Source organism: Mobula birostris, chromosome 22 (genome assembly GCF_030028105.1).
Source record: "Mobula birostris isolate sMobBir1 chromosome 22, sMobBir1.hap1, whole genome shotgun sequence".
NCBI classification, from domain to species: domain Eukaryota; kingdom Metazoa; phylum Chordata; class Chondrichthyes; order Myliobatiformes; family Myliobatidae; genus Mobula; species Mobula birostris.
This window is the reverse complement of record NC_092391.1, coordinates 24,118,853-24,137,114: the sequence shown is the minus strand read 5'-3', so window position 1 is coordinate 24,137,114 and position 18,262 is coordinate 24,118,853. Positions and strand designations below refer to the sequence as shown.

Here is an 18,262-nt window from a genome sequence, read left to right as displayed (position 1 = left end):
TCCCGGATCCATGGAGAATACAGACAATTCAACATTTCAGTGCAGCTTTTTATTTAAGCTGGTTAACTCTAGATGATATAAGAGACAAGTAAATGTTAAATGTGTCATTAAGAAAAGGTGCAGATGTTAAATAATTAACATCATCTGTTTAGATGCTACCACCCATTGGTCCGATCATTTTCTTGGGGTTTAAAGACAGTGGTACAAGTTGGTTAAGCTTTTTATTATAACCCAAAGAAAAGTCTGGAATTTATTTCCTTTATCAATAGAGATAAAAGAATATAAAATCCGTAACTTTGTTTCACTGGTCGGATCTTGGGTAAATAATTGTTCCTCATTATGGATAAGGCATGTGGAGGCAAAAACGCCTGGACCTTGGGGTGGCTGCAGAGGGTATTTCCAAGAATGGTAGAGCGATGAGGAATTTCTTTTATGGAGAAATGGTTAAGGGAGAATGATTAGAGGTGTTCAGAATGATAGAAAGAATGAGAAAACATGCTTCAGGTTTAAGATGAGCAAAAAAGGCCAAGGAAATGCACGTTTAAAATATTGATAATTGCTATCCAATGTATGCTGCCTTCAGAGGGTGGTGGAAGTGGATTGTAAAGAACTTAAAATCTCAGCAATGCAGGGTTTTGGGAAGAAGCTCTTTCATTGTCAACTTGATCTCAAAGGCTAGGTTGTGTAATTCTGAGAACTGAATCAATACCTCTGGGTTGACTTACACCTCCTAATTATGTGCAGTGCCTTTTATGCCTTTTCCCCCACATTTTCAGGCAAAGTATCTCCAATGAAGCAATCTCAGCTACGGAATTTCCTTTCAAAAAGACAGACTCCTCCTGTACGATCTACTGCACCAGGTAATGCACGTATTCTGGAAAGTTCACAATGAGGTCGAAGAGGAGCTGGTGGCACAAATGTTCATTGTTTTAGAGTAGAATTATATTTATTTCAGCCTGATTGGCCAATGTAGTGGTCAGTATAGCTTGTGGGTAACTCATGATAATATCTGTGCTGACATCAGCCAGGAAGTTATAACTATTTTCAAAACTGACATTTTCCATGACTTAAGAGCTTTGTTCTGGCAGAAATGACTGTGTTTGCTTGTGAATTTTCACTTCAGTGAGACATAATTGTAAGGATAAGTATGGGCAGATCTCCTGGATGTTTGTGGAGTTGATGCAGCTAATGTGATCTAATATTTGAACCCTTGTAAACCACCCACTCAAATCCACCTGCAGTGATCACCGTGTATATAATTGCATTTTCAGGACTTTTAATTAGAATTTAATTACAGCTAAAGATTATCTTTATTTGTCATATTTTATCAAAACATACTGTGAAATGCATTGTTTTTGTGTCAACAACCGACACAGTCTGAGGATTGTGCTGCGGGCAGCCTGCAAGGTTTGCCTTTCTCCCAGCACCAATGTAACCTGCCCACAACTTACTAACCCTAACCAAAGTCTTTTGGAATGAGGGAAGAAACTGGAGCACCTGGATGAACTGCGCGTAGTCATGGGGAGAATTCCTTATAGACAGTGGCAGGAATTGAACTCTAATCAGTGATCACTGGTGTGGTAGCCTCTATGCTATGGTCATTAATATATTTCAAACGTAGATCAAATCACCTTGTGCACTTAAACCCTCCTGGTCCCTTTTGATGTGGATTAGTTGTTTGCTTTTAATGACAACTGCAGTTTATACTTGCATGACTGAGAGGAGTTGGAAACCCAATGGAAGGTCAGTGGAAAGTTCTTAAAAATACTATAAATAGCGCTTACCACCTTAATGTGTACATCAGGAAACTCAAGTTAATGCTAATGCAGAATGCTGTAAACACTGAAGACAATTTTAAAATCAGTCTCTGCTGTTTGTTTTTTTTTAAGAAAGCTCTTAACTCTTTGTGTCATAGACAACATGTAAATTATCTAATATAAATACATTCTCTCCTATAGCTAATTTGTCCAGGTCTGCATTTCTATCCCCAAAATGTTATGAGGAGTTGGAGGATTCAAATCAAACCATCTCTGCATTGCCACATCCAGAAAAAGCAGTTATTCAGACTGAAGAACCAGAGGAGGCATCATTCAAGCATTCCCCGGTTGCAAGACAGTCATCCTTCACACCAGCATTAATCACTGCACAGTCAACTCCCTTTAGCAAAGTTCAACCCCCTGTCCATGCAGGTATGTTTTACAGTTCAGGTACATGAAGGAATATGAAAGTTTTGTATTGCAATTTCCCAGCTCAAAGTCCAAATTATTTTTTACAAATAATATAACGTTTTTTGATATGCAGTCACTATTGGCACATGGAAATGTAGCAGCCAACTTAAGCATAAGTTCTTACAAATAGCAGTGAAATAAGTAGCAATATAATTGTTTCTGATTTTATTTTAGTATATGGAATTGATGGAGATACAAATACTGCTCGAGAAAACCCTCCTAACCTTTTAAACAATGCAGTGAGGGAAAATTTTTTCTATTTTTATACATCAGTTGTTTAGGAAATAAGGCATGCAATGAACTACACTATTACTAAAACTTGTGCTAAATTTGAGTAAGAATGTCTTGGCCTAGGATCCTATAAATTGTACAATAGATTAACCCCTTTCTTCTCTTCTTGACTTCCCAGCTGTAGAAGTTTCAATGAGATCTTGCATACACGAACATCTCTGGTACAACTCATTAACTGAACTGCTCTTTCTTATGTATTAGGTACCTTCATATAACCATATAACATATAACGATTACAGCACGGAAACAAGCTATCTCGGCCCTTCTAGTCCGTGCCGAACTCTTACTCTCACCTAGTCCCACCGACCTGCACTCAGTCCATAACCCTCCATTCCTTTCCTGTCCATATATCTATCCAATTTAACTTTAAATGACAACATCGAACCTGCCTCAACCACTTCTGCTGGAAGCTCGTTCCACACAGCTACCACTCTCTGAGTAAAGAAGTTCCCCTTCATGTTACCCCTAAACTTTTGTCCTTTAACTCTCAACTCATGTCCTCTTGTTTGAATCTCCCCCACTCTCAATGGAAAAAGCCTATTCACGTTAACTCTGTCTATCCCCCTCATAATCTTAAACACCTCTATCAAGTCCCCCCCTCAACCTTCTACGGTCCAAAGAATAAAGACCTAACTTCTTCAAGCTTTCTCTGTAACTTGGGAGATGAAACCCAGGCAACATTTTAGTAAATCTCCTCTGTACTCTCTCAATTTTATTGACATCTTTCCTATAATTCGGTGACCAGAACTGTACACAATACTCCAAATTTGGCCTCACCAATGCCTTTATACAATTTCAACATTACATCCCAACTCCTATACTCAATGCTCTGATTAATAAAGGCCAACATACCAAAAGCTTTCTTCACCACCCTATCCACATGAGATTCCACCTTCAGGGAACTATGCACCATTATTCCTAGATCCCTCTGTCCTACAGCATTCTTCAATGCCCTACCATTTACCGTGTATGTCTTATTTTGATTAGTCCTACCTAAATGTAGCACCTCACATTTTTCAGCATTAAACTCCATCTGCCATCTTTCAGCCCACTCTTCTAACTGGCCTAAATCTCTCTGCATGCTTTGAAAGCCTGCTTCATTGTCCACAACGCCACCTATCTTAGTGTCATCTGCATACTTACTAATCCAATTTACCACCCCATCATCCAGATCATTAATGTATATGACAAACAACATTGGACCCAGTACAGATCCCTGAGGCACACCGTTAGACACCGTCCTCCAATCTGACACACAGTTATCCACCACTACTCTCTGGCATCTCCCATCCAGCCACTGCTGAATCCATTTTACTACTTCGATATTAATGCCTAACGATTGAACCTTCCTAACTAACCTTCCGTGTGGAACCTTGTCAAAGGCCTTACTGAAGTCCATATAGACAACATCCACCGCTTTACCCTCGTCAACTTTCCTAGTAACCTCATCAAAAAATTCAATAAGGTTTGTCAAACATGACCTTCCACGCACAAATCCATATTGACTGTTCCTAATCAGACCCTGTCTATCCAGATAATTATATATACCATCTCTAAGAATACTTTCCATCAATTTACCCACCACCGACGTCAAACTCACAGGCCGATAATTGCTAGGTTTACAATTAGAACCCTTTTTAAACTATGGAACCACATGAGCAATATGCCAATCCTCCAGCACCATCCCCGTTTCTAATGACATTTGAAATATTTTTGTCACAGCCCCTGCTATTTCCACACTAACTTCTCTCAAGGGAATATCTTGTCCGGACCCAGAAACTTATCCACTTTTATATTCCTTAAAGGTGCTAGTACTTCCTCTTCTTTAATTGTCATACTTTCCATAACTACCCTTCTTGTTTCCTTTACCTTACACAATTCAATATCCTTCTCCTTAGTGAATACCGAAGAAAAGAAGTTGTTCAAAATCTCCCCCATCTCTTTTGGCTCCGCACATAGCCGTCCACTCTGATTCTCTAAGGGACTAATTTTATCCCTCACTATCCTTTTGCTATTAATATAACTGTAGAAACCCTTTGATTTATTTTCACCTTACTTGCCAAAGCAGCCTCGTATCTTCTTTTAGCTTTTCTAATTTCTTTCTTAAGATTCTTTTCACATTCTTTATATTCCTCAAGCATCTCATTAACTCCAAGCTGCCTATATTTATTGTAGATCCCTCTCTTTTTCTGAACCAAGTTTCCAATATCCCTTGAAAGCCATGACTCTCTCAAACTTTTAACCTTTTCTTTCAACCTAACAGGACCATAAAGATCCTGTACCCTCAAAATTTCACCTTTAAATGACCTCCATTTCTCTATTACATCCTTCCCTTAAAACGAATTGTCCCAATCCACTCCCTCTAAATCCTTTCGCATCTCTCAAAGTTAGCCTTTCTCCAATCAAAAATCTCAACCCTGGGTCTAGTCCTATCCTTCTCCATAATTATACTGAAACTAATGGTATTGTGATCACTGGACCCGATGTGCTCCCCAACACGTACCTCTTGTCACCTGCCCTATCTCATTCCCTAACAGGAGATCCAACACTGCCCCTTCTATAGTTGGTACCTCTATGTATTCCTGCAAAAAACTACCTTGCACACATTTGACAAACTCCAAACCATCCAGCCCTTTTACAGAATGGGCTTCCCAGTCTATGTGTGGAAAATTAAAATCTCCCGCAATCACAACCTTGTGCTTACTACAAATATCTGCTATCTCCTTACAAATTTGCTCCTCCAGTTCTTGGTCCCCATTAGTTGGTCTATAATACATCCCTATAAGCGTCACTACACCTTTCCCATTCCTCAATTCCACAATTCCACATGGAAAGGTTTCAACTTTGCAGAGGGTTATAAGATACTTGCTTTTATTAGTTATTAATTCCAAGTCAGTACTTGCAATTGAAGGGTAAAGCCTACTTGCACGTCTCTCAGCTATTATATTTTTAAAGCAGCACCAACTCAGATCAAAAGATTGTTTTAACACAGGAATGAAGAAGAAAACAAAAGAATCAGCCAGTGGCATTGTGCCAATTCATTTTATTTGAGGAGTCGCTTTTATTTTGCCTGTGTCAATCCCTTAAATTTAACAAACAAAAGAATCAAAGTTCCATTTTGCAATGATTAAACTTTTACCATTTACTATATCCAGTAGTAAAGTTCAACTTGAGGACTGACTGATTCAAGGTGAACAAGCTGATGGCTGTTAATATGCATATTTGATGTGGTTATCTTCATTTTTATTTTAATACACCTCCAGCTAGTGTACTGTTTTTATCCTTTGTAAACTTCAGTTCTTCCAAAATGATGTCATGATTATGATTGTGATCTGTGTGCCTTGTGATCAGCATTAAAATGATACTTCATTCATGCATAACCAAGCCTGTTTCCCCATTTGCAATACAATATGCTAAGGTCTCTAACTTGTGCATCTCTAATTTGTTTTGTTTTGCCCTGTCCATTAGTTGTCTTCCTAAGCTGTCTTTCCTCTTTTAAGATGCTCTTTAAAACTTAGTATTTTAAGTAGGTATACCTGCCAAATTCTGTTTTGTAATCACTTCTGTGAAGTCTTTGAACTTTTGACAATTTGAGGGCACTATCAAAAATTAAAATGTTGATAAATAATGCATATGATTGTTTTATTAATTTATTTTCTTTCCAATGACTTGCCCATTGCAAGTAGTTCCAAAGCCAACAGGCAAGATGGTGAAGCAAGGACTGCTTGTCCCTGAGAAGCCAGTCACCAGCGTTCCAGCTGCCCAAGCTGCTGCTCAGGCAGCTGTTCGGAGACAGATGACTAATCTCGCAGCAGGTAGGCAACTGCAGGTTGTTACTGATGGGACATTATTGGGGAGGGAGTATGGCAAACTTATGGGTTACATCTTGGTTTGGAGATCGTCATAAATGTATAAAATAAATAAAACCCAATTTCAATACCACAGATAGAGACCTCACCTGGTTGCCATGAGATGACACCCCTCTGTTACACTGTCTCTGCAAAATCTTCCAGATTCACTGCAAGAACAGTTTCCAGTCAAGATGGCGCCTGCGTACAACGCTCCTTTGGTTGATAACTTCTGGATAGATCATGAAACCATCTTTTTCACTTTGTTTGTCTTCTACATTTGTTTCTTGTCTTGAATGTGATTCTGGAATTGATGGATTTTTTTTTGCTGTTTGGAGATCATTTGGATGCTTCAATGCTCTGTAGTCTCCAAGAGGATTCTGGGAGGCAGTGTGAGCGAACCTCTTGGCAAGAAGCTTGCAGGATGGTGCACGAGCCGATACTTGACCCCATTTCGCTGATTATAGATTCCATTGTTCACTAATTAAAGTGACAAGGACGATTAAAACATCAAGTTGAATACAGGAATTTGCAGATCGTTTGGATGTTCCAGTGCTCTGTAGTCTCCAAGAGGATTCCATGAAGCAGAGACAATGTGCAGGAACCTTGTAGCAGGCAGGCTGCTGGATGGGGTGCAAGCCAATCCTTGGCTCCAAGAGAATGGGAAATTCACAAGATGCATGACCTGTGGTGGGATAGGAAAGCTAAAGAGGTGCAATGCTTCGCCGACATCAACAACTCAAAGCTGCTTTTCAACTCCATCAAGATGATCTTCGGGCCCTCAAGATCTGGCTCATCTCCACTGTTGTCTGCTGATGGAACCACACTGCTAAAGGACAGAGAGCATCCAACACAGATGGAAAGAGCATTTTAGCCAGCTCCTGAACCACCCTTCATCGGTCGACCAGTCTGCTCTGGACCAAAAGCCCCCAGCAGCCTATTCACAAGGAACTAGATGATCCTCCCTCGATGGATGAAGTCAAGAAGGCTGTCACACAGATGAGCAGTGGCAAGGCGCCTGGCAAGAATGGAATACCTGCTGAACTGTACAAGGCACTCAGCAAGGAGTCACTCGAGGCTTTCCACAGCACCCTGACTAGCATTTGGAAAGAAGAAGAGATGCTCCCTGACCTCAGAGATGCAACGATAATCGCCCTCTACAAAAATAAAGGTTCAAGGACCGACTGTGGGAACTACAGAGGCATCTCATTACTTTCCTTTGCCGGAAAAATCCTTGCCCGCATCATCCTCAACAGACTGGTTCCAACAGTGTCAGAAGAGAACCTTCCCGAGTCGCAATGCGGCTTTCGTCCCGAACGCAGCACTGTCAACATCTTCGCAGTGAGACAGATGCAGGAGAAGTGCCTGGAACAGAACATGACATTATACTCTGTCTTCATTGATCTGACAAAGGCACTTGACATGGTCAACAGAAACGCGCTGTGGGTCATCCTTAGAAAGCTTGGCTGCCCGCAGAAATTCACTACACTCATCCGCCTGCTTCACAATGGTATGGCAAGAGAAGTGTTCTCAGATGGTTCCCCATCTGAGACTTTCAAATGGCATAAAACAAGGGTGCGTTCTAGCACCAGTGCTCTTCAACCTCTTCTTCACCCAAATGCTGAAGCATGCTCTTAAGGACCTAGACCTGGGTATTTACATAAGATATCGCCTAGATGGATCGATGTTTGACCTGAGATGCCTTGCTGCAAAGACCAAAACGTTGAGGAGGCTCATCACTGAAGCCCTGTTTGCTGATGACTGTGCCCTCATGGCCAACCAGGAGGACCACCTGCATATGATTGTCTACAAGTTCTCTGCAGCCTCAAAGCTGTTCGGCCTGACAATCAGCCTCTGTAAGACAGAAGTTCTCCTACAACCTGCACCAAACAGTCACCCTCCTCAGCCATGCATTACCATCGAAGGCACTGTCCTGAAGAATGTGGAGAGCTTCAAGTATTTAGGAAGCACCATCTCCAGTGACAGATCCATTGACAAAGAGATCATAGCAAGGATCCAGAAAGCCAGCCAGGCACTCGGGAAACTCCGTGTCAAAGTTCTGAAGCACAAGGACATTCAGCTTTCAACCAAGCTCAAGGTGTACAAGGCTGTGGTCCTCACCTCTCTCCTGTACGGCTGCGAAACCTGGACTCTGTACCGCAGGCACATCAAACAGCTGGAGCAGTTTCACACACGCTCTCTGTGGTCGATCATGAGGATTCGATGGCAGGGCCGAATTACCAACCAAGAAGTCCTTGACAGAGCCAACAGCACAAGCATTGAGGCAAGGATCCTCCAGGCCCCGCTACGCTGGACTGGCCATGTAATCTGCATGGGTGAAACAAGAATCCCCAGGCAGCTGCTCTATGGTGAGCTTGAGCATGGCAGTCGCAATCAGGGCTGCCCCAAAAAAAGATTCAAAGACAATCTGAAATCGTACATCAAATGGGCAGACCTCCAGCCTCGACAACCCTGTCCGCAGCTGACAGGGTTGCGTGGCATGCCCCGACCAGAAAAGCTGCATCTGACTTTGAGGATGACCGAAATCAGTGCCTTGCAGCAGCACGAGACCAACACCACAAAGCTGTGTATGCATCTGTTCTAACAACCGCCATTCCATGTCCAACCTGCAACCGCATGTGTGCTTCAGCCTTCGGCCTCCGAAGCCACATGCATATCCACAGATGACTGCACAATGTTTAGTCTTCCTCGGACCCCGAGAGACAACCACCAAGTGTGCAGGAGGAGGGATTTGGGGATTGATGTGCCTGTTCTGTTTTTGTTTGTTTGTGGGGAGGTGGGATTTAGGGGTTGATGATTGTGCTGCCTTTCTTTTCCTTCTTGGTTTCTTGGCTACTGAGAGAACTGAAGAATTTCAGAATTGTATACTTTGAGTAATAAGTGAATCTTTGAATAAACAAGTCTATATCAGTGTCCTTCCTAGCACGATATACTCAGCTGTGAGCCCTGAGTTGCACTCCATTGTCTTTGTTGGGTAGGCCATATCGTTCACATGCCCACAGCCAGAACTAGAAAATTCAAAGCTCCATCACAAGAAGAGGTCATCGGATGTTCAGAGAAAAAGTTTCAAGAATTTTCTCAATGCCTTGGATAAGATGCATTGTTCTTACTGATTCATGTGGATACTTAGTCCAAGACTACCCAAAGCATAAAAGGAGAATTTTGAATAGTACTGAAAACCTCAAGACCATGCTTTGGAAAACTGAGATGAAGGGGTAATGAAAACTGATCATGTGTAAGAGATCAGCATTAGACGAATACACTGCTGTTGAGGTGAAGGGTTTTTGAGGGATAAGGAATAAGTGAGTCCATCCAAGGATTTGGAAGGAAGTAAAACATAGTTTTTAAAATGAAGTTGTTGCATGACCAGAAGCCCATATGGAATACTATGCTTTAGAAATTATTTTTTAAAGCTTTAGAAATTATAGAGAAACTAGATTTCCAAAACTGTTTCAATACAGAACACGACCAAAACATATGTGTCAATGTAGCCGTCTCAATTTTACATCTATCACACTGACTATCAACATTAGGAAATATTTTAGACAGTCTCTCCTTTGTCAAATAATTGAATTAGAGAGTGACTGGCACAAATCGAAGAAGAGTTAACCAACTTCAAAATTTGCAACCAATCCTCTGTTATCAAGGTCATGTTAAGCTCTCTTTCCCAATCTTGCTTAATCTTAAGTAAAGGATAATTATACTGTTGTAATAATAAATTATAAATTTTCCCAATAAAACCTTTCACTAAAGGATTCACTTTTAAAATAATGTCTAACAGGTCAGAATCTTGTATATATGGAAAATAACTTAAATATTCTTGTAAGAAATGTCTGACCTGAAGATATTGCAAGAAATGGGAGTGTGAGAGAGAATATTTAGTTCCTAATTTCTCAAAAGACATCAATCGACCTTCTTGAAACAGAATCATTTTATTGAAATGGAAAGATGCCTCTGCTCCCACTTTGATATAATGGTTCTCTCAGGTGATGTTTGGAGAAAATTAGAAGTCGAACCCACTACTGTCATTTGATTTGAGTTAATTAAGGTGGTCCACTTCTGATTCTTGTGGAATTAGTTTTGGTTGGCGGATTGATGTTTTTCTTTTATGGAAGCTTGTATGGCGTATAGTTCCGGGGTTGTTCTCCTAATGGTTTTTTTTTGGTTAGTAGGGATTTTTTTTGTTTTAGTTAGTAGGAGTTCTTTTTTCCAAAAAATAATAGTTTTAACATTTTGTTTTTTCTTATTATTATTGGTATACTGTTTAGCTTGGTTAATCAGTTATTTGATAGTTTAACTCTTATTGTATATATTAATCTGTTGATTTGACTACTTTAATGTATTTTTTGTTGATTTTCAATAATAATAAAAAGATTTAAAAATGAAAATGAAGTACTATGCAGTTCAAGCTGACTATATCAGATGCGTAGGACATCTTGTATACAAAATGTATGTGAAATTCCATGTTGTGCAATTGGAAGATGGTCAAATTATGGTAATACAAGTCTTCTATAGCTTCAGCATGTGTGACCACATTCTTCATTTTTATAGCATTTCAGATGTACAATATTAGCAACTGCAGATTAATACTTTATTGAATGATTATTTACTTTGATTTGTACTCCTTTTAAATTTAATTCCAAATGCTTCCCTCACAGAAGTGGCAGTGAAGAATGCTTCTCAGTTAATCAATGCACAAATGCTGAAAGAAACAAACCAAACTCCGAGCCTGTCAACTATCATCAGGTAAGCTGCAGCATTTCTTCTTTGAGATAAATAGATGGAGATGCAAATTAATATTATTGCTCGGACAGAATTCACTCTTTTCAATTTATAAATTCAATAATTGCCATTTCCATTAATTAAAGTAACTTTACGTTGATTTTCCCCTATCACCATTGTTCCACATACATATTCTCAGTTTTGAAAAATTTAATTTTTGTATTTTTAGAGGAGAAGAGTTCCAAATTTCTACAAACCCTCATGATGTTACCCTAAACAGTGTAGCTCTAATCTTGTGCACCTTTATTCTGAATGGAAGAAATTCTTTCTTTCTAAATATGTTTACAACTTTTTTATTATCATTTTAAAGCTTTCAATGTGACCACTTTCTTAATCATCAGTGTTTTAGGGAATGCAAGTTTAATCCAAATCATCAAGTAAACATTTTAATCCTGCTATCACCACCTGAACCTGCAATGCTGCCTTTCCAAGACCTGTGTATTCTGTTGAGCTGGGATTCCCAGTAGTATTGAGTATTACAGTACATGGACCAAAGTACAAATATGCAGGGCAGCATGGTGATGCAGTGGTTAGTACAACACTTTACAATATAGACAACAAGGGTTCAATTACTGTCGCGGCCTGTAAGGAGTTTGTCCATCCTCCCCTTGACAGTGTGGATTTCCTCCAGGTGCTCGCATTTTCTCCCATAGTCCAAAGATGTACTGGCTGGTAGGTTAATTGGTCATTGTAAATTGTCCCGTTATTAGGCTAGAAATAAATCGGGGTTGCTGTGTGGCTCGACTCGACCTGTTCTGTGCTGTTCCTCAATAAGTAAAATAAATAAATAGCCTTTCTTGTTACAGTTTCTTGGTCTTTTAAATCTTATTTCTATTATTTCTCAGCGTGTTTTTTTAATCACCTCAGTTCACTTTTTTCCCTGTGGTTTTCTCAGAGTTTTTGAGTCACACATCATATATCAAGGTCCTTCAAACCACCATACCCTTCATCACCTTCATCAACACCATTTTACCAGCATTTGGTCCTTGGCCTCCTATGCATTGGTGATTTAAGTGTTTGTCTAGATATATCCCTCTGTCATCCACTTTGCCAAGTTCCAAATTCCAGCTGTGCTCTGGGTGAAACCTCTTATCCCCTTACAGAAGGCGGGGGTCCTCTAATCTTAGAGAACTCTGCCATGACATAAGGCTTTCTGACTATACCCACTATCTTTACCCATGTTATTCTGTATACCTTAATCAGATCCTCCCTCAGCCTCCTCCACTCCAAGACAGTCTATCCAGTCTCTCCTCACAACTGAAGAGCTTCATCCAAGACAGCATCCTCATGATTCTGCTTTGCTCCCTCTCCACTACACCAACATCCTTCATATAGCATAGGCACCTAGAACTGTACCAAATACTCCAAACGTAGTCCATTCTTAATTTCACCAGATATCCGGAAAACTCACTAAATATCTGAGGCCTAAACTGGGTTGACTAAACTTAGTGTTCACAGAATTTTCTGTTTTTACCTCAGATTTCAGATCTACATTTTAATTTTTTTTATATATTGCAGTGTGTCACAAAACCTGTTAGAATAGAGAAGGTTGCAGTTATTCTAGTCCATTATTTTATCTTGTCAGTAGTTTAGCTTTGAACTATTAGAATAAAACAATGTTAAGTGCAATGTAAAGCAAATCTTTATTTTTCTATCTAGCATCTAATCCGATCTTTTAGAAATTCTTTGGTCATTTGAGCACAAGTGATAGTTGTTTGGCATTGCAAACCACTTGTATATTGCTTTTTTGTGAAACCTATGTATGCAAAGCTCAGGTTACATTGCTTTAGCTGGATACTGGTTCCACAATTTGTAGTTCTTTCAGGTGTTTTTAAATCTCATCATAGTGTCACGTTGCCTTATTTATAACCTCTTGCAGCAAACCTTTCCAATTCTGACCTCTGGATCCTGATTGATTGATTGATTTATTTATTTGCTTCCCATTACCATTACCATTGAACTCTGTCCAGATTCTGTTACTCCCTCCCAAAACTGTTATACCAGTTTTTCTCTCCTTAAACATTCCTTGAAATCTTACTCATTTCCCAAGCTTTGAGATACTCACTCTAATGTATCACTTTGTGGAAAAGCTTCTTGATAATGCTCTTGCAATGCACTTTTATGCCTTTTTTTAGATTAAGGATATTGTTTCAATTTGACATGGGTGAATGATGATCTGAGGGGTGTGCTGAAATTCTACAATTGGACTTGGACTTCCAATCTGTTGACTTTATTGAGAGTCACAACAGACACCTGATTAATTTTCAGTTTTCAGATATTTTGGTTGTTTCAAATATGAGCATGTCTATTTCTAAAAAAATGGATCTAGTGCTTTCCTGCTATATATGATGAATAAACTCTTCTCGGGCTTCCACGGATCCCTAATGAAGACTGAGTTTGTCATCAAAGCATCAGTTAAAATCAATATTTGTACCCAGCTGGAAGTCCGAAAAGAGTTTATTCACATCTGTTTCTCTTTAGAAACTGTTATGATTTTCTTAAACATAAATATGAATATTTAGATTATGAAGACACGTAGTCCCCTTTTATTGTCATTTAGTAATGCATGCATTAAGAAATGATACATTATTTCCTCCGGTGTGATATCACAAAAACAGGACAAACCAAGACTGAAAAAACTGACAAAACCACATAATTATACATATAGTTACAACAGTGCACAATACCATAACTTGATGAAGAAAGTCCGTGAGCACAGTAAAGTTCATAGTTTCTCAAATGTCCCACATCTCACGCAGACAGGAGGGGGGAGAAAAACTCTTGCTGCCATGCCGACCACAGTCCGACTCTGAGTCATCTGAAAACTTCGAGTTCTGATCAGCTGTCCGACACTGAGTACTGAGCACCATCTCTGTCCCAGCGATTCGACCTCTTTCTCGGTCGCCAAAAGCAGACAAGGCCGGGGATTTTGAGGCCTACCCTCCAAAAGATTCCTGACCACACAGTAACGACAGCAGCGGACGGGCGTTTCAGAAATTTCTACAGATGTTCCTCTGTGATCTTACGTCCATTCTTCATCAAATCAGAATTGTCCACAGCCCCTATTTAACAGATACAACATCATTTTTCACCGGAGAGTTGTGCACGCAAATATTTGAGATGTCTTCAGCAGTGAGTGGAATAGAAGTGACTTAATGTTCGGCATTTGTATGTTCAGAGGCATTTTCAGTGCAGTATTTTGTTAATCAATGCTGTTTGCTCTCTCCTCAGTGCATCTACACCAGTCTCAAATGCAGATGTTACTCATCAGGACTTGACGAAAGTACCCTCAGACCAGATCAAACCAGTAAAGCTACCGTTTATTTATCTCTTTAAAAAATCTGTTTCTTGTACAGAGGTTTTTGACTGCTATCAAGTTGCTGTACAATGTTCGTTTGGGAGTGGGAAATTCTTGATGGTGGTCATTCAGCAGTAGGGAAGCTGATTTGGCATTTGTGTGTGGTCACTTGAAATAGAGCATATGTTCCCTTGAAACTTTCTTGACAATCAAGGGCAGTAATTAAGGAAGTTGTCAATGAGAAATGCAGAAAGGTGCACCAGGAACAACACCAGTGTATCCGAAACCAAGGTCACTGAAAAGCTACAGCACAGAGCTGTATGTATGCTGAACAGCAAATGCTGCATGCAGTAGTCAGAGCTCTGTACTCCAACCATATTTAGTAGCCAATTGGACAGATAGTAGTAAAAATAATAGTAAGTACTTTATTGATCCTGAGTGGGAAATTATTGTAGAATTAAATTAAATTGGGAGAGAAAGACTACACCCCACCTCCTAGTGACGCTAAGGCCCAGTATATGGGTGCTGAAGAAGCAATTCACTATAACCGGGATGTGTGATCAAATGTTCATAGCAGTGGATGTAACTTGTCCTATAATATTGGAAATGAGTTTGAAAATTGGCCACACAAGCCAGGCCTCTCAAAGATCTCGTAGGATGGTGCAGTAGAATAAAGATAGCCAGTAGCAAAGGATGGGAAATACAATTGAAATACCATTCATCCCACAGTATTGTCTGGCAATTCCACATGTAACTGCTGCAGTTTTCCACTTAAGTTTCAAATAAGTGATTGCTAAGGAGCAAGACAAATACTATGAAACTAACATTTTTTCATTAAAACTGAGTGTTTTTAAAAGTTATTTTATTTTATATTTGTATGTCTTGTTTCTCAATTTTTAATAAAATTTGAATTATTTTTATTGTATTTAAATAATTTGTATTTGAGTATCGGCGAGTTTCAAAGTCACTCAGTTTTTAATATGTTTGACAGTCAACTAAACTAGTAGTTTTGTTTAGTGCTCATTTCATTGGCGAGGCTTCTGTCACTTCCTTTTCATCTGTTGGCATTTATGTGCACAAGGCGGCATCGGACCTCATCACCGAGAATCAGACAGGCACTTCAGAGGAGGTTGATGTGCTTCACTTTCTAAGTTGGAATTTGTACTCAAATTTGCAGGTATCTTCAATGATGCCCCCTGAAACTGGATTAACTCTGTCAGAATCCTCATCAACGTCATCTGTAAAAAGTTTTACCTTCGCTGCTCCCACAGGTAAGGAGAATGAGGTTTTTTTTTTTGAGGGTCTTTTGTCATTTGCTTCTAGGGAAAATGAATTATAGTAATCAGGGTGAGGTGGGAAGTGAAGTCTTTGTGCTGAAACAAAACAGAAGCTGAAACAATTAGCAAAGTGGTAGGTCTAAGCAAGTCCATCAAAGTTCTCTAGGATGCAATTGTACTTCCTGAGAGTCCTTAAGTCTGGGGAACTGCATAGATAAAAGGTAAGGAGTTCTTCTTTGAGCTTATGTTGGGCAGCAATGGAACACTGTAAAAGTTGGAAGACAGAAAGCTTTGTATGTAAGTGTGATGGAAAATTGAAGTGACAGTACCAGCAGCATAGACTTCTACAGACTGAACATGTGTGTTCTGCAAAATGGTCAGTCACTCTGCATTTGGTTTCTCTAGTGCAGAAGAGACCACATTGAAAGCACTGGATGCAATGCAGGCAATTGGACAAAGTGTAAGTGAATTGTTGCTTCAGCTGGAAGGATCATTTTTATAACTCAGAATGGAAGAGTTAGAAGGGCAGGTGTTGCATGGAAATGTGTAATAAGAAGCAGGATGACTAGCTAGATGGATAGAGAGTCACTGGTGGAATGGACTTTTTGGAATGCTGAAAGAAGATGGGTTTTTTTGGATTTGATTTATTGTCACGTGTTCCAAGTGCAGTAAAAAGCTTGTTTTGCATTCTGTTTATACAGACCTGTCCCAACTCTAACAACATACTTCACCTGATTTCCTTAATTATTTACAAAATATCTGTATAATTACCACCTTTGAATCTTTTGTTTTATTCCTGCACAAAGGATGAATGAACCAGGTACTCTTATCATATTCAAAATGGCACCTCTTTGCATCTTTGCCAACAAGATTAAACCTGGAAGCTGAAAAATGGAAATTTTCTCAGTTGGATTCTTATTGCTGGCATAAATGCAATGGACAAGTAGTTCTCTGTGTCTTAAAATTCTGTTTCTGAGATGTGCCACAGATATCTGAATAACAGTGCTTCTTTACAATCCAATGTACTGCTGATTCACTGGCTCCTCATGTTTCAACCCATATCCCAACATACAAAATGAAGCTATGTATCTTCCTCAGGTTGCTGATCCCCTGTATTTGCCAAAGTCAGCCACTCAGAAGTAATTTGTCCTTTTTACAGGGGGTCAAGTGCAAAGTCTTTTGAAATCTGAAAATGTCATTTCTGCTCCCCAAAAAATCTCCTCGTTTCCAGGAGCCTCTTCGTAAGTAATTTTTATGTTTGAAGAATATTTACATAAATTGGAATTATACATTGAAAGCAAAAGTGGGTTAATCAGTTTTTCTTATCAAAAGTCATGTTTGCCTTTTACTGATAATTAAATGGGTGGCTTGGTAGTGTAGTGGTTAGCGTGATGCTGCTGCAGTGTCAGTGCCAGGTTCATTTCCTACCGCTATCTGTAAGGAATTACTACATTCTCCCCTGACCGTGTAGGTTTCCTCCAGGTGCTCCAGTTTTCTCCCACATTCCAAAGACGTACGTGTTAGTAGGTTAATTGTTCACATGGGGGTCATTGGGCCGGTTGGACTGGAAGGGCCTGCTACTATGCTGTTTCTCCAAATAAAAATAAACTAAAAATAACATTGGAGAGCAAATTTTTTTCTAAAGTGTTGCTTCCTCAGAAATTTTTCATCATTCTGATAGACCACTTGAAGCTGAACTCAAATATAATTTCAGACTACTTGTATCGCATAGGAATTTGGAGAAACAAGAAATTAACCTTTATTGCTGACGGTTTGCAATAGTTTGACTAAACTAAAAATGTTTTATTGATGATTTTTGTTTGTACTTAGTGTCTGAGGCTTTTTGCTTAAGTGTTCAACAATGATCAACTAGCATTAATGGATTTCAATTGCCCTGATACCGTTTCTCCATAACCGCAGTGCCCTGATGAAACCTTTCACCATGCTAATCACTGACTGCCAAGATTTGCAGGGAAGAAGTCTAAATGGGAATGCAGAAAATGAATCTTTGATGACACATTGCACTTCGTGGTTTTGTATTCTTGAAGCATGTTGTTAGCCAGCTGTACGTAGCTTAGTGCTATAGTTGCCAAGAAAAAATTCAGTGACATCCTTGAATGTCTTACATGCAGTTTTCTCCGGTCCCACTAGAAGTTCTACAAATTGCCTGTTATTGATGACCTGTTTGATTTATGAACCAAAAAAAATGCCCCTCTTCATCTTGGCATCAGTTATTCTGGGAAACATCTGTCTCAAGTATCAAAACCCTTCACCTTCCTTGTTCGTCGCTTTCACAATTTTTTTTTAAATGCTCCAATTTTATATGAAGAGGAGGTAATAATATCTTTGTTCGGTGTACAAGTGGCTTATGTGCTACACTTTTCTGCCATAGAAGCAACTGCTTCTGGAGTGGCCAATCTTTGTTAATGTAGTGAGATTTTTTAGCATGGCTATCCCATTGGCATTTGTAGTAGCAGTGTTAGTACTTTCAGATCACTACAGATGTTCCAGTTGTCG

General features: G+C 39.4%; 1 protein-coding gene across 2 annotated transcripts in view; it reads left to right on the top strand.

The window, feature by feature from the left end:
* nup214 (nucleoporin 214) overlaps positions 1-18,262 on the top strand; it is a 124,745-nt gene that overhangs the window by 65,257 nt on the left and 41,226 nt on the right. Inside the window, exons 21-27 of one of the 2 annotated variants that reach the window (XM_072240327.1) lie at positions 777-860; positions 1,959-2,189; positions 6,206-6,334; positions 11,047-11,134; positions 14,402-14,477; positions 15,646-15,739; positions 16,905-16,986. In XM_072240327.1, coding sequence (XP_072096428.1) covers positions 777-860; positions 1,959-2,189; positions 6,206-6,334; positions 11,047-11,134; positions 14,402-14,477; positions 15,646-15,739; positions 16,905-16,986 — 784 coding nt within the window. Of the gene's footprint in view, positions 1-776; positions 861-1,958; positions 2,190-6,202; positions 6,335-11,046; positions 11,135-14,401; positions 14,478-15,645; positions 15,740-16,904; positions 16,987-18,262 lie in introns of both variants that reach the window. The other variant, XM_072240326.1, reaches the window with a different exon arrangement.